The 14,865-nt window shown below is 36.6% G+C and overlaps 2 protein-coding genes across 3 annotated transcripts in view; one reads left to right on the top strand and one right to left on the bottom strand.

The window, feature by feature from the left end:
• The window catches only part of LOC140160864 (xaa-Pro aminopeptidase 3-like), a 122,977-nt gene extending 122,484 nt beyond the window's left edge, over window positions 1–493 (bottom strand). For both annotated transcript variants that reach the window (XR_011860023.1, XM_072184187.1), the window contains exon 1: window positions 318–493. Coding sequence is in view for 1 of the 2 variants with exons in the window: in XM_072184187.1 (XP_072040288.1) it covers window positions 318–414 (97 nt within the window). In the remaining variant the exon portion in view is untranslated. The remainder of the gene's footprint in view (window positions 1–317) is intronic.
• Window positions 494–980: 487 nt separating this feature from the next.
• Window positions 981–14,865, top strand: part of LOC140160861 (hsc70-interacting protein-like) — a 62,574-nt gene continuing 48,689 nt past the window's right edge. The window contains 2 exon segments of the mRNA XM_072184184.1: window positions 981–1,221; window positions 11,516–11,567. Coding sequence (XP_072040285.1) covers window positions 1,112–1,221; window positions 11,516–11,567 — 162 coding nt within the window. The 5' untranslated portion in view covers window positions 981–1,111.

The raw sequence follows: 14,865 nt of genomic DNA, 5'->3' as shown, positions 1-14,865 counted from the left end.
CATGAAAATATATGAATGAACCCCGTTCATACAATACATACGTAACATTCTGCGTGCTATTATTTTAATACGGCGCACAGTTCATTCAAATTCCACTCGGCAACAGCAGATCGCCTCAGCAGCCAATCAGAGACAAGTGCGTCCAACGCAGTAAATACGGGATGTCTACTTTTGTACAATACGCGCTCGTCAAAGGTTTACTGCATTGAGTATAACTGAGGTATAGTACTAAAAAAGTATTATACTAGAAGCTACTAGACAAGTCATCATTCATGGTCATCGGTCACCCAGAGGCTGAGCTGCGGTCATGTACTCACCAACAGCACCATCCACATGTTTACTGAAATACCTTCTAATTGTCATCAAAGGCTTCCTGAGTAAACGATAGCCATCTTGAAAGGGTATTAACTTCATGATGATGATAACCTGAAGAATCTATTAATAAGAAATGTTAAACTCGAACTTGATAGCTACGCATGTACGACTGCATGGCGTCTGCTAAACTATCAAAACAGACCCTTTAGCATGTTAAAGAGAAATTCCAATTCGTTTGAAATGTCTGCAAATCACTTAATTAAAACGATAATTTTTTAATGTAGTTTTATTTCACTAACATATATAATATTGTAGATTCAAAGCTCAAGTTCTGTATTTACTAAGCTATTTATTATAAGGAAGAAGAAGAAGAAGAATAAGAAACTGATTTTGAACAACTTGAAAGGCAAAAATTAAAGACCAGGTTGCAGGTCAAAGGTCAATAGGGGCTACACTTTGTAAATAATTTGGGTAACTTTGGGATTACGTTTTATTTTTATGTTCATTTCAAATATATCTTAAATAATTTGAAGTACATACAAATGCTACAAAATAGTTTTATTTTAATAATTAAATATTTGATATTTGTTTTTTCTCCAAAATTATTAATATTATTTTTCCAATTTAGATACGAAGTAGACCCCCCTGAGATTGGTTTCTGGATATTTCGTTAGCACACAGACGCTATACATTGCCATTGCATTGTTGTGCACGTGAAGAAATCAGTTCCGTTTACGCCTAGTATTTTTCCCAGCTGTAAACTGTTGCAAATAATTGTAGTTTTATCGACTAGACGATGGATCCAACTCAGCTGACACTCTTGAAGGATTTTGTGCAGATATGCAAACGCAACCCAGACATTTTGCATACCCCACAACTCAAATTTTACAAAGATTGGTTGCAGAGGTAAGCTTATAATTTATTGACATGATTGAGCGATTCATTATGCTTAAAAATTAAAATACTGAATTGGATAAGTACATGCTTTACACTGCTTTAGGTTGCTCGAAAAGTCTAGCCAAGAATTTGCTCACCGATAGCATCACATTCTAGGCTAGAGTAGACCATTATTGGATTGCATTCAAAAATCTAGTCGGATTCGCTGAAGCATGCTAGCCCTAGAACTCTGGCCATAGTATCCGTTTTTACTTCCACTAGGGCCAGAGGCACTTACTGATGAAAAATTTGTTGGAGATGCTTGAGCGATCCAGTACAAAAATCAATGCTTGATCGAACCAATACAAATGTGTGTCCGGTCACTAATTAACATGATAAAACCCACTTGAGAACACACAATCGCCAGTCATTTCTAAAGACGCATTTATACTCAATCGCTTTTGCAGAAATCTGAATCGCACGCATGATCAGTGTACTATCGCCGTCGTATTTGCCTGCTGAGCATGCGCATAAATTGCTGTTTTTCAAAAGCGACACGTAGGCCTATATTGTTGACACCCTCTGGCGGTCAAGGATTCAGTCTGATGATGAGCAACCCATGGGTATAAACACAGCTTTACACAATGACTAATTTACATAGGCACAAAAGACCGTGTTCATGTACCGTTACTCAGCCAAACATGGCAGAGTAGGTCCCGGATGACGGTACATGTTCCTATCTCCTCAACGTTATACCTTTCCAACAAGGAAAGAGATATGAAAAGCGACGTCTAAAGCATGCCATGACGCCGATGCGATTGCGTCAAAAATGTTGCTAAAATTAGACTTCAGCAAAATTTTAGACTGTCCAAAAAATCTTGAGCAGATACAGTACATGTAGGTATCCCAGGCAAACCTTAGTTAACACATTTACTAGTCAGCGAAATTCGCCGAGACCGGGGCCCAAACACAATGCATATTTACATAGAAATTTGAATTTTTTTTGAGAATAGGCTGGTGAAGGAAACCTACATAAATATGTTTTCTATACTTCACCTGACCCAAATATATGATTTTTTATGGTGATAATCAAGTCACACATGGAATTTTAGAGGGATTTTGATAGCAGTTCCATTAAAAAAAGCTGCTATCGCCGTGAGACTAAGATCTAGAAACACCCCTATATGCCGTTTTGGGGAATTTTGCTAGCAGAATCTTTTTGATGAAAGTCAATCTTTGACAAGATGTAACTTTGTTACGGAAAGTGCTATGACAAAAATGTTTTCAGTTTTGGCTTTCTTTACTCAAGGGCTTTAGGGCTATTTCATTATAAATGACAACATTGAGTCCCAAAAGGGGTCAAAATTCAAACTCATTTATTTCATGCAAATTCATTATCATTTCAAAGTTCAGATGGTGTGTCAATAATTCTCAAAATATTAGAGCGTCAAACCCTCAGGAACCATTAAAAAATTAAATTGAATTTTTGCTGTGTAAAAACATAGCTGCCGTCTGGAGGGACATTTTTTAAACAATTTAATACACAACTTTGAAAGAGTATATGTAACCAACATTGGGTTCATACTTATTCATATTTAGTCTGTAATAATTGTTGTATGTTCCTTTACACTTCAGTGTCTTAAATATGCCAGTTTCAATATAAAACAATTAGTAAATTGATACTAATCCAGATAAATGGTGCAAAATTACTACATATTTTAAGGATAAACTTTATCTTCACATGAAAAATTCATGAAATAGTCATTTTGTCCTGCCCAATAGCTACACTGATGCATAAGTGAGTATTCTGCGTCAATCTGTTGTACTACATGTAGTCATGGAAAACCTAAAATAAAAGACCCCTCCTGTGTCATTTGTTCTGGATAGGACACATTTTTTAACACATAATAAAGCATACTTTAACTTTAGAAATAGCTGCATCAATATTATTGCATCAATATTATTGCATAAAAGATCCCCAGCATTTAAAATCCACTACAAACAGGGTTAATATTCTGGTTAAATTAGCAATATTGCAATTTTTAGCTAACCGAAGTTCAATGCAGAATAATATCATATGTGTTCTCAACAACTGGACAATAATTTGAACACTAAAGTGGTTTGTAAGCATAATTTGCAATAAAATGCAAAAATTTCTTGTGGGTTTGGCTCTTTGAAATTTTTATTTTTTAGTTTGTTTACCAATTCATGGAAATGACATAATTGTGCTGGAGAGGACATTTGTTAAATTGCAAACAGAATCGTGGATACAGGCTTGCAAAATGCAACAAATACCAAATCATGTGCCACCTTGGTAGAAGGAAGACCACTCTTCCTCTACAAATTTCACATTCTATGATATAATCCTTCTTATTTCAACAATTAGTAATTAACTTCAGTTCTGGAGAGGACAAATTTTTAACTCGGAACTGTGGTATCAAGAACAAGTGGTCTACTGTATGTAAAATAAATGAATTCCTCAATCAGTGCCCTGTCCCATCAATTGGTAATATAACACAGATTATACAGGTAGGGTAAGGGTTTATATTTCCTCTTTAATGTTAACAAAAATGGAGGCATGAATTGGAGAGGACACTCATTTTTTATTTAACATAAAATGCCAATTTTGCAAGAATCTCTGAATTTTAACATTTTGCACCAATTTTCACCATTCAACTTGCATGATGTTCCACACATATCATATTTTCATTGCAACAAGCACATTGCCATAGAATGTACCTAATTTTTCAAAGAATTTATTCAGAATACATGGGCAAAATGAAATGGGACTCCAAAATTGGGTTAAAAATGTACCTTTTGGCAATTTTTTTATACAAAAAATAGACAGAATTCTGTAAAAATGCTCATGTAGCTTGTAGTTTGTGGCATACTTAGAATTAAGTTAATAACACTGCATTATCACCCTAATTATATCAACCAGATATGATAAAAGCCATTTTTGTGAACGTGTCATTTATAATGAAATAGCCCTTTAATTCTTTTTTCTATGTAAAATGATGCAGTTTGATGGCAAATTTGAATTCACCTAGCATACCTAGATACAGTATCTATAGCTAAAATAATAGTTTCTCGATCATGAGAGCTCAATAGGCACGCAATGAGATTGGAATTCCAGTTTCCGTTCTCACGAAGTAAGGGCTAAGAGTAAAATTGTACAATTGTGTTTGGGAGTGGCCTTCTCTCTTTTCTCTTTTTCCTAGCTATTTTCTTCCATTTCTTGCTTTGTTTATCAAAGCTATCTAGGCCAGCATGCATATATTAGCCTACACTGGCTATCCAGGCTTGTGCATTTGTATGAGCTTGGCAGGCATTGAGTTTTGCAATGTGACAGGTGTGCTGTAAATCGCACGCCTGGATAACCCGAGGTGTGCTTTTTTAGGTGTGCTGCAAATCGCACACCTAAATAAACCAAGGTGTGCTTTTTTCAAAACTGGTGTATGACTATGATTTCATTTTCAGCTAAAACTTAGCAATTGTGACAACATACATGTACTTTTTTTAAATGGCCATGGTAAAAGCTCTGGGGTAATGAATGGTGTATACTGCATAGATGTCCCTGGACTTTGGACTTATTGCTAGTGTCATTTGTAATTTTTTTTTTTAATTAGTTTTTTTTTTGGATTTAGAATGTCCCTAGAATGTCCCTGGAACTTTAGAATGTCCCTGGAATTTTTTTTTAATTTAAAAAAAAAATTACAAAAAGATTTAAAAAATTATAAATTCTTGTTTAAAATAGGCAAATTTGTAAATTATGTTCACATAATAATCTATGAATGATTTTAAAATGCATTTGTTTTGTATGCTTCTTTACTTCATAAATAGGTTGTAATGTGAACATCAATTATAAATTTGCCTATTTTGAACATAAATTTATAATTTTTTAAAATCTTTTTGTAATTTTTTTTTTCAAGTTTTAAAAAAAATTAAAAATATTTCAGGGACATTTTTAAGTTCAGGGACATTCTAAATAAAAATAAAAAACTTTAAAAAAATAAATTTTTTTTTTTTTAATTTTTTTTTTTTAGGTGTGCGAAAAATCGCACCCCTCGGCGTATTTTCAGGCGTGCGGCGGCGTGCGAATCGCACTCGCGCCGCCTTAAAACTCAATCCCTGGCTTGGAGCGGTCCATGGTTTTCCATGGATTAGCATGTGTTCCTCACGGACCAACCTGGGTAAACAAACAATGATAATTGCGTCGGCGTCGGCCCTCGAATTAACCCACGGCACTGACGGCATATTGCAGTGGGTGCCCACCCCCATTGCCGTAATGCCCTCAAAATATACATGTCCTTTATCGACGGCAGTCACTTGCCGTGCCCTTTAATGAAGTTGCTGTACGTGGGTGCCCTAGCCAGCCAGCCCTGCCCCTTCATTATAAAATCATTACGGTAACAAGTACTGGTTAAAGGAGTGTTTCGTGATCCTAGCATCCTCTTTTTATGACATTTTCCAGTACATATCCACGAAAAAAGCCTATTCCCAAAATTTCAGTTGATTCCGATTTCGCGTTTGCGAGTTAATATGCATGATTATGTGTATTACACTGCTCCATAGACAATGCGTTGTAATTTCGTTCTGGTGCACCAGAGCGAAATTCAAATTTCACGATATCTTTGCAAAGCGAATTAATCTGCAAGAAATATTTTGTACATAAACATTATGTAGCCAGAGGTTTCCAGTGATATAAAAATCTCAACTTTTTTTAGAAAAGTGGGGATGAGGCTGTGGATCACGAAGTGCCCCTTTAAAACCCCGAAAAATTGTGGAAAATTAAAATAAAAAATCTTGAACACGATCGCTATTTTGAGCATCGTAACCCAGCTATCAATCAATAGTTTGTTGTGAATTAATATTCATTACATGTACCCCTACGTAAGCTTACATATTCAGCCAATCACATCGGCTTTTATACATTATCTGGTTGCTAGAAATCTGACTTCATTTTCTCGATTGGTCGGAGAAATACCTTCAGCTTACTATCGACCAATCAGAAACGCTGTTTAATAGTAACTAAGCTTCCTCGTGTCGTGAACAAAATCCGAGTGCTGGGCAAATCAATTGATCTCTAGATTAGCAAACATTGACTTCCCATTGTAAACCGATGGCGATACCCTTCCGGTATCGTCTTATCTTGTACATGTGAGCCCATGTTTTGCACAAAATAGTTTTTATCCCGGCGAATTTGATCAATATTATTACCAAAGTTACAGCTGTTTCATCGCTGTTGCGAGTCAGTTTTGCAGCTCAGAACTAGGGCTCGCACAATTGAAGTAAATTAAACTGTTGATTTTTGACTGCTTTGTGTTATTTAAGCAGGTTTTTTGAGCAATCAGGTTAGTTTTAGTGTAAAGTTGAGAGTCGAATTTTACTTTGGTGTCGAATTCAGCTGACAGCAATGCATCTATTCGCTTTTGAAAAATTGCCTTGGTGCCCTTCTCAAATTTTCAACAGTTGCTGTGATGCCCTTTTGAAATATTACAAATTGCCGTGCTGCCTTGCCTTTTCAGTGAAAATCCAAGGCAATTATCAACTTGCCCTAAAAAAGTTGCCGTGCCCCTTCAGATCCTTAATTCGAGGGCTGGTCGGCGTACAATGCCTACCACACACGCTTTGTAGCGCTGCTAGCCTGGCAGCACTACAAAGCTGCATTTCCTGTGCGTGCACAATCGATCGCGCTATCGAGTCATTCCACTAAAACTTGCGACATTACGCAGTGCATGCAGTTACATTCATACTACTCTCATGATCGAGAAATAGTGCTGCAGAATTGTGAAACCATTGTTAAATTTTTGTGAAAAGTGTGAAATTTGGCTCAGATGTAGTATTCAGTCAAACAATTCTAGGGGGAGGGCCAAAAATATTTTGTCCAATATGGCCGCCATAGAGGTCATCGAACTTTATAGTACAGGGAAAAAATTCAAAAGTTGTTCAATCAAAGTTGTTCAATCAAATTGAGTTATAAAATATGCCAATTGTGTTCCCCTGGTCACAAGGATCCAGAAAAAAGTTTAGTATGACCTATCTGTGATGTACGGTTCTCAAGCAAAAAGGCAAAGGTCAAGGTTTGACATCTACAGGGCTCAAATTTGAAAACTTGCTCCGATTGTTGTCAAAATGGTCTCAAATTCTTCCTCTCGTCATAATAATTAATAATAAGATAGGTTTCACCAGAGAAGATGAGAAAAGAGGAGATGGCTCGCTCACCTCTTCTAAGTGCAGACGTGAGTTGCCGACTATTCATCTAAATCGGCTCAAATCGATTGGATCAGGTCAATCTCGATAGTCTAAATCGTTAATACGCATGCGTGAACACAGTATCATGAACGCGGAAACACTTGTAACTGTTGTTGTTCAAGTGTTTTAGTTTTATTATAAAGAACCAGCTCTGAAAGAACGCAATGGGGTCGAAATGGGACGATTTTTATGGGGAGTAGTTTTTGATGATGATACAGAAATCCCCTCGGACCCACAGTTTGAAGACCCCCCCCCCAATTTACAAGGAGGCCTCCCCGGCTCATAAATTATTGCACGTCGAGTCACCTTAGATACAAATTCATATGAAATATTTCCACTATTTAAAACGTTAAATTACAATATAAATTCTTCAAATGTTATTAACGTTGGAATAAAGGGGCTATCGATATATCATTTTCTTCAGAAGGGGTGAGTGCGCGTCTCCAATTTGCAAAAAGTTAGCACCAATAAAATTGCGACCCCCCCATTTCGGCAGCAAAAATTTATGACCCCCTATTTTTCTTTCAAAAATTTATGACCCTCTCCTCGTATAGGGACCCCTTCCAAAGAAAATGATAGCACCTAAAACATTTTTTTCCAATATGTTTGTTTAAAAATAGACCAGTTCTCCGAAGCAAATGTGTCATTGCAAAACCAGCGACTCATTTTCTCTGGCAAAAACAAATGCACACAGCAGCTACGAGAAATACTTGGCCTAAAAATAACAATTAATTTAATTTAGAGACAAATCATGAAATATTATTAAATATAAAATATAGGCCTGGGCAATTTAAACCCAGCATCATTGCCCGGCCCAGAAATTACTTAAAATGTGCTTTATATACCATGTTTACTTCAGAGAATACTGAAAATTAATAAAATTCTATTTTTGATTGATGAAATTCTATTTTTCCACACTGTCAGCAGCTCATCTTTTTTTCAAAATTGCTGTAGAAATCGTCATGTCGTTGTTGCACATCCATGCATCACTGACATTGCATACGTTGCTATGGCATGCATGCAAGATAAACTTATACAGCTCAAATTCGATCGGGAAATGTCTTGTGCACAAAACATTGCAAAATTATCGGCTGTGACCTCAAAAATATGAAAAACATGCTTCATTTCAAAATTAATTTTCAAGAATGTTCGCAAAGGTTCGCCGAAACCGATTGTTCAGAAATAAACTAGGTCCTTTTCTGATCAACTACATTTAACTTTCACTTTCAGGAGGTTACAGGAAATGTAAGATCGAATTTTCTCAAAAAAACACATTTTTTAGATTAAAACATGCCAGTGTATCTTTAGGCATATGGATCTTGTTAGCATTTATTACTGGACCTACATGTAGGCCTATATGTTTGATGTGTCAATTCACATTTGGCTTTCTTATTGTAGGCCTCCTTGCTTGCTAATATATTTTTCCAGCTTTTAGCAGTCCCTGTATCACTACCTATTTTGGCATATTTCATGTCAATTTGCAACAGTATTTCACTGTGCTTTGGTTTTAGTGATTTTTGGCTTTATCACTTTCATCCGCAGACCGCAGGCCTATATCTGTACATGCACTGAAATTTTATCATGCATGGACCACATGCTTTCTTACTTTCTCTGTTTTTCTACCTCCCCTTCTTTTCAGTATGCATATTACACTTTAATATTTGAGACCTTCATTGACTTGTGTTTTATCTAGCAATTTTTGGCTTATTTTTCACTTTTCTTGATACATGTATTGTGTAGACCTGTCTATATGGTCGCATGTCATGAATTGGTCATCTTTTGTGTAACATGATGTAAAATGAGAAAATTATCACCAATTTTGATTCAATTTAACACAACTTTTAATCAATACATTTTAGACCACAGTATATATTTCTGGAAAGCCCATGTTTTTCCTTTTCTGAAAGCTATGTAGTTCAAAATAGATATGGTCGCATGTCATGAACTGGTCATCTTTTGTGTAACATAATGTAAAATGAGAAAAAAATCACCAATTTTGATTCACTAAAAACACAACTTTTAATGAAAATATTTTAGACCATTAAAAGTATATATTTCTGGAAAGCTTATATGTGACTCCTCGCATACAACTGAGCCCGATGTCGCCAGTGCCACTATTGAGATATGCTCCATCGAACTTAACAATAAACAATAGGAAAGAAAGGATTTATTGACTGTTTTATTGATTTTCACTACTTAAATGTCAAGTACTATAGACATGATATACATCATTTTAAAGCTAATTTCAAGCAGAATATTTTGGTTGAATATCTCAAAAATGATGATTGGCGACATCCGGGCTCAGTTGTGGCGAGGAGTCACATATTACAAGGATGCCAAATCAACAAAGTATAACATCATAATACAGGGTGGGTAAGAAATATACAGGGTGAAACAACAACGAAATTAGCATCTTTCTTGTCATGATGAACCCCATATTTTTCTTTTCTGAAAGCTATGCAGCTCAAAATAAATATGGATTCAGAAAGACATTGCATGGGCCCTTCAAGCAAATTAGGAAGAAAGAGTTTGCCATCCCTTGCATTAAACATACAGGGTGGTCAAAAATTGTAAAATAATTTTACAATTTTAATGACATTGTCAATCAAAACTTTTTTCCTCCATTTCTGGCACTAAAACTAATAGCATAATTGAATTCCTCATCAAATTTCCTTAAAAATATGTGTACTTTTGAATAAGCAGGGTGACTCTGGCAAGAGATAAGCCACTTAGAAATGTCGGAGCGTTATGTGCACACTTTGTACAGTAACATATAGGGAAAACTGTCTTAATTAGCATTTAATTAGGCAATTTATTAGTTACATCTTTTGTTACATTTGATCTACTATGAGGTAGACAAAGAACATAATTATCTACAAAATGACACCAAACTTTCTACAATAGGTATTATACATGTACTTTTGGAATAAACCAAACTTGAAGTGTGAAGAAAGCGTTTTCATGTTACGGATCCTCCATTTTGGGTGACCTATTTGTGACATCGACCATTAGAAGTCCATGGCCTTAACGCCGCCACAGGGGCGTCCCGATATAACGAGGTGTGAAAGTGGAGTATTTATTAATAATTTAATATGAATGTATGCTGTGGTCCGGAAAGAATAAAAGAATTGTGAAAAACTTGATTTGTTGGCGAATGGGATCCAGAATTTGTATGTAGGGTATCCAGGAAAATGCTAGGGTATATTTGAAAGTGAATCTGAAAAAGTAGTGCGACAGTGAGAGCCATGTATGGCTGTAGCAGTGTCGAAAGATTGTGGATATCAGTATGATTAGCTATGATTTGCCACTAATTTTGGCTATGAAATACCGCTTGAAATAAAGCAAGAATGTTTGTTTATTATCAAACAATCGGATTGACTGTAAGATTGGTGTAACTTTTTGAAATAAAGAGTTATTAAAATATGACACTTTGGACAGTAAATAAGATTTAGCATGGTTTTAGATATATTTTGTACCCAGCGAAATATATCATAGAACAATAGCGTTTTGTTCCGTGTAAATATAGTCTCGCGGTGCATCTGTTTATTCTTCTTTATCAGTCGGTTTTTTTAAACTTGCTGGTCATGCTACCGCGTGACTCTAATATTATAGGGGCAAGGACTACAACTACTGCACTGGAAATTCATTAACTCAAGGCAAGTAGTTATTGATTTATTGACCAAATATTGGTTTTCCCTCATTTTTGACTGTAACTCCACAACTGTTGTCTGTGCTGAAATAAAATTTCCAGTGCAGTAGTTGTAGTCCTTGCCCCTATAATATATCTTACTTGTCACCAATATGCTATATTTTTTGAGAAAAATGCAAAAATAGGCACAAAATTTGTCAGGGGTGTAGTACCACCTTAAAGCTGTAAATTGCGTTTGATAAAGGCCTTGGAACTTTTTTCTTCCTTTTTTAAAATTTAAATACCGTACTGACTCGAGTATAGTCCCACCCCGTTTTTGGGTGAACATTTTCCAAAATTGGGGGTGTGACTATACTTGAATTTAAAAATTGCATTCTCATTTTCAATTTTGTTCTTTTTCCTTTTTAATTTTTAACCCAGTCTTGGTGCCAATCTTCCACCAGCACCAGAATCAGAAGATGTAGGGACATCGGTATGTATGTGTGCTTTCTAGCTGTACTAGTTAGGGGAAAAAGTTCACTTTGGTGACCACTCTCTGGCTAGTAAGGTTTGACGATTGATTCGACTTCTATGAAAAAAAAAAAAAAAAAATAGCCACCATGTCCCTCGCGAAAATCCCGGCATTTTTCGCTAGAGGCCAAAATCCAAAATGGCCGCCACCACCATTTTGAAAATTTAAGTTTTGAACCAGAGCACCTATAATCATGCACAAAGACACTTTTTTCGGATATGTAAGTACAAGGATTCCGATTCTGACATTAGTTTGACATTACGGCATCATTTTCACCCAGAAATCCAAGATGGTGACCGGCACCATCCTGAAAAATTTAGTTTTGAACAAGAGGACCTTAAATGGTGTACAAAGACACTTTTTTTTGGATAAGTCGACCACAAGGATTTCAAATTTGACGATTACTTTGCCATTACTGAACTCATATTTACCCAGAAATCCAAGATGGTGGCGCTGGCATCATCTTGAAAAAAAAATAAGTTTTGAACCAGATTACCTAAAATCGTGTACAAAGACACTTTTTCCGGTAAGTCGACCCCAAGAAACCCGAATCTGACATTAATTTGATGTTACAAAATAATTTTTGCCCAAAAATCCAAGATGGCCCCCATTTGGTAGAGCGTAAATGTGATTTTTGAATGAAAGCAGAAGCATAAATGTGTAATTTCCGCCTTATCTGGGGTTCATGTCTCTTATATGGGGTTTCAACTGCCTTATCTTGGGTTTACACCCCTTATCTAGGGATAAGGCGCCTTATCTGTGGTTTAGACGGCCTTATCCTGGGTTTACGTTCCTTACCTATGGCTAAGATGCCTTAACCTTAGCATATATCGCAGTCTAAACCCAGATAAGGCATATAAACCCCAGATGATGCGCCGTAACCCCAGATAAGCGGCGTAGACCCCAGATAAAGCAGTCCCAACCCCAAATAAGGCGCCTTAACCATAAATAAGGAACATAAACCCCAGAAAAGGCATCTAAACCCCACATAAGGTGCCTTAACTCTAGATAAGGGTTGTTAACCCCAGATAAAGGTCGTAAACCTCAGATAAGGCATCTAAACCCAAGATAAGGCGCCTTAACCCCAGATAAGAGCGTAAACTCAGATATGGCAGTCTAAACCCCAGATAAGGCGCCGTCTGGGGTTTACTTCTCTTATATTAGGTTTATGTTCCTTATTTATGGTTAAGGCGCCTTATTTGGGATTGGGACTGGTTTATCTGAGGTGTACGTCCCTTATCTGGGGTTACGGCGCCTTATCGGGGGTTTAAACTGTCATATCTGAGTTTACGTCTCGTATCTGGGGTTAAGGCGCCTTATATTGGGTTTAGATGTCTAATCTGAGGTTTACGACCCTTATCTGGGGTTAACGACCCGTATCTAGAGTTTGGGCACCTTATGTGGGGATTAGATGCCTTATCTTAGGTTTATTCCTCATTTAGGGTTAAAGCGCCTTATTTGGGGGTTGGACTGCTTTATCGGCGGTCTACGTCCCTTATCTGGGGTTACGGGCGCATTATCTGGGGTTTAGATGCCTTATCTGGGTTTAGACTGCGATATGCTAAGGTTAAGGCATCTTAGCCACAGGTAAGGAACGTAAACCCAGGATAAGGCCGTCTAAACCACAGGTAAGGCGCCTTATCCCTAGATAAGGGATGTAAACCCAAGATAAGGCAGTTTAAACACCATATAAGGGACATGAACCCCAGATAAGGCGGAAATGACACATTTATGCTTCTGCTTTCATTCAAAAATCACATTTACGCTCTACCAAATGGGGGCCATCTTGGATTTTTGGGCAAAAATTATTTTGTAACGTCAAATTAATGTCAGATTCGGATTTCTTGGGGTCGGCTTACCGGAAAAAGTGTCTTTGTACACGATTTTAGGTAATCTGGTTCAAAACTTATTTTTTTCATTTTGTCGCCGGCGGCCACCAGCTTGGGTTTCTGGGTAAATATGAGTTCGTAATGTCAAAGTAATGTCAAATTTGAAATCCTTGTGTTCGACTTATCCAAAAAAGTGTCTTTGTACACGATTTAAGGTCCTCTTGTTCAAAACTAAATTTTTCAAGATGGTGCCGGCCACCATCTTGGATTTCTGGGTGAAAATGATGCCGTAATGTCAAACTAATGTCAGAATCGGAGTCCTTGTACTCGACATATCCGAAAAAGTGTCTTTGTGCATGATTATAGGTGCTCTGGTTCAAAACTTAAATTTTCAAAATGGTGGTGGCGGCCATTTTGGATTTTGGCCTCTAGCGAAAAATGCCGGGATTTTCGCGAGGGACATGGTGGCTATTTTTTTTTCTAAATGGTCCATAGAAGTCGAATCAATCGTCAAACCTTACTAGCCAGAGAGTGGTCACCAAAGTGAACTTTTTCCCCTAACTAGTACATATGATTTCAAAATTAACAGAGCGTCACCCTCATAACAAAACTGCCTAAGTCATTCTTACATGTTTCTCATTTGCAATTTTGATTTTCTTACTTTAATAAACCCATAATTAATCAAATTTCCCCGCATTCTTCATTAACTTGTCCACAAATGAAGAATGCGGCTGGAAATTTGATTAATTATGGCTTTATTAACTCAGAAAATCAAAATTGCAAATGAGAAACATGTAAGAATGACTTGGGCTGTTTTGTTATGTGGGTGATGAGAATATGAATTAAGGCTAAGGCTCTCACCAATTCCTGGGTACCCGGATGTATGCTTGACATAAAAAAGAAGGAAAAAAAGTGAAGGCACCTTGCAAAAAGGAACCCTTTGTATAAATTTGAGTAACAATCTTTCATTCTATCAGGAAACATCAATGCATGGCTAGTATCATTAGATACATGTATCAGCTTTGTGCAGTTCAAGCCTCAAAATGACTTACCTAAGAACATGTGTGATCAAACAAAGCCCTACTTATGAAGCAAGTGAAATATTGAAAATATTGAAAATGGCAGTATGAAATGCAATAGAATCACAATTGTCTCAAGACATCAGCATAAATTACTCTACATAAAGCGTTGTAGAAAGTGGAGACAATCTACTGACGAGATTCCTCAGGATTAGAAGAAACTCCAGACAAAGCAGCATAGTAGAAAGTGGAGATAATCTACTGAAGAGATTCCTCAGGATTTGAAGAAACTCCAGACAAAGCAGCATAGTAGAAAGTGGAGACAATCTACTGACGAGATTCTTCAGGATTTGAAGAAACGCCATACAAAGCATTTATTAAGCCAACACAAAGCGTAGTAGAAAGTGGAGA

This window comes from Amphiura filiformis, chromosome 9 (assembly GCF_039555335.1).
Source record: "Amphiura filiformis chromosome 9, Afil_fr2py, whole genome shotgun sequence".
Taxonomy (NCBI): Eukaryota; Metazoa; Echinodermata; class Ophiuroidea; order Amphilepidida; family Amphiuridae; genus Amphiura; species Amphiura filiformis.
This window is presented reverse-complemented; position numbering and strand designations above follow the sequence as displayed.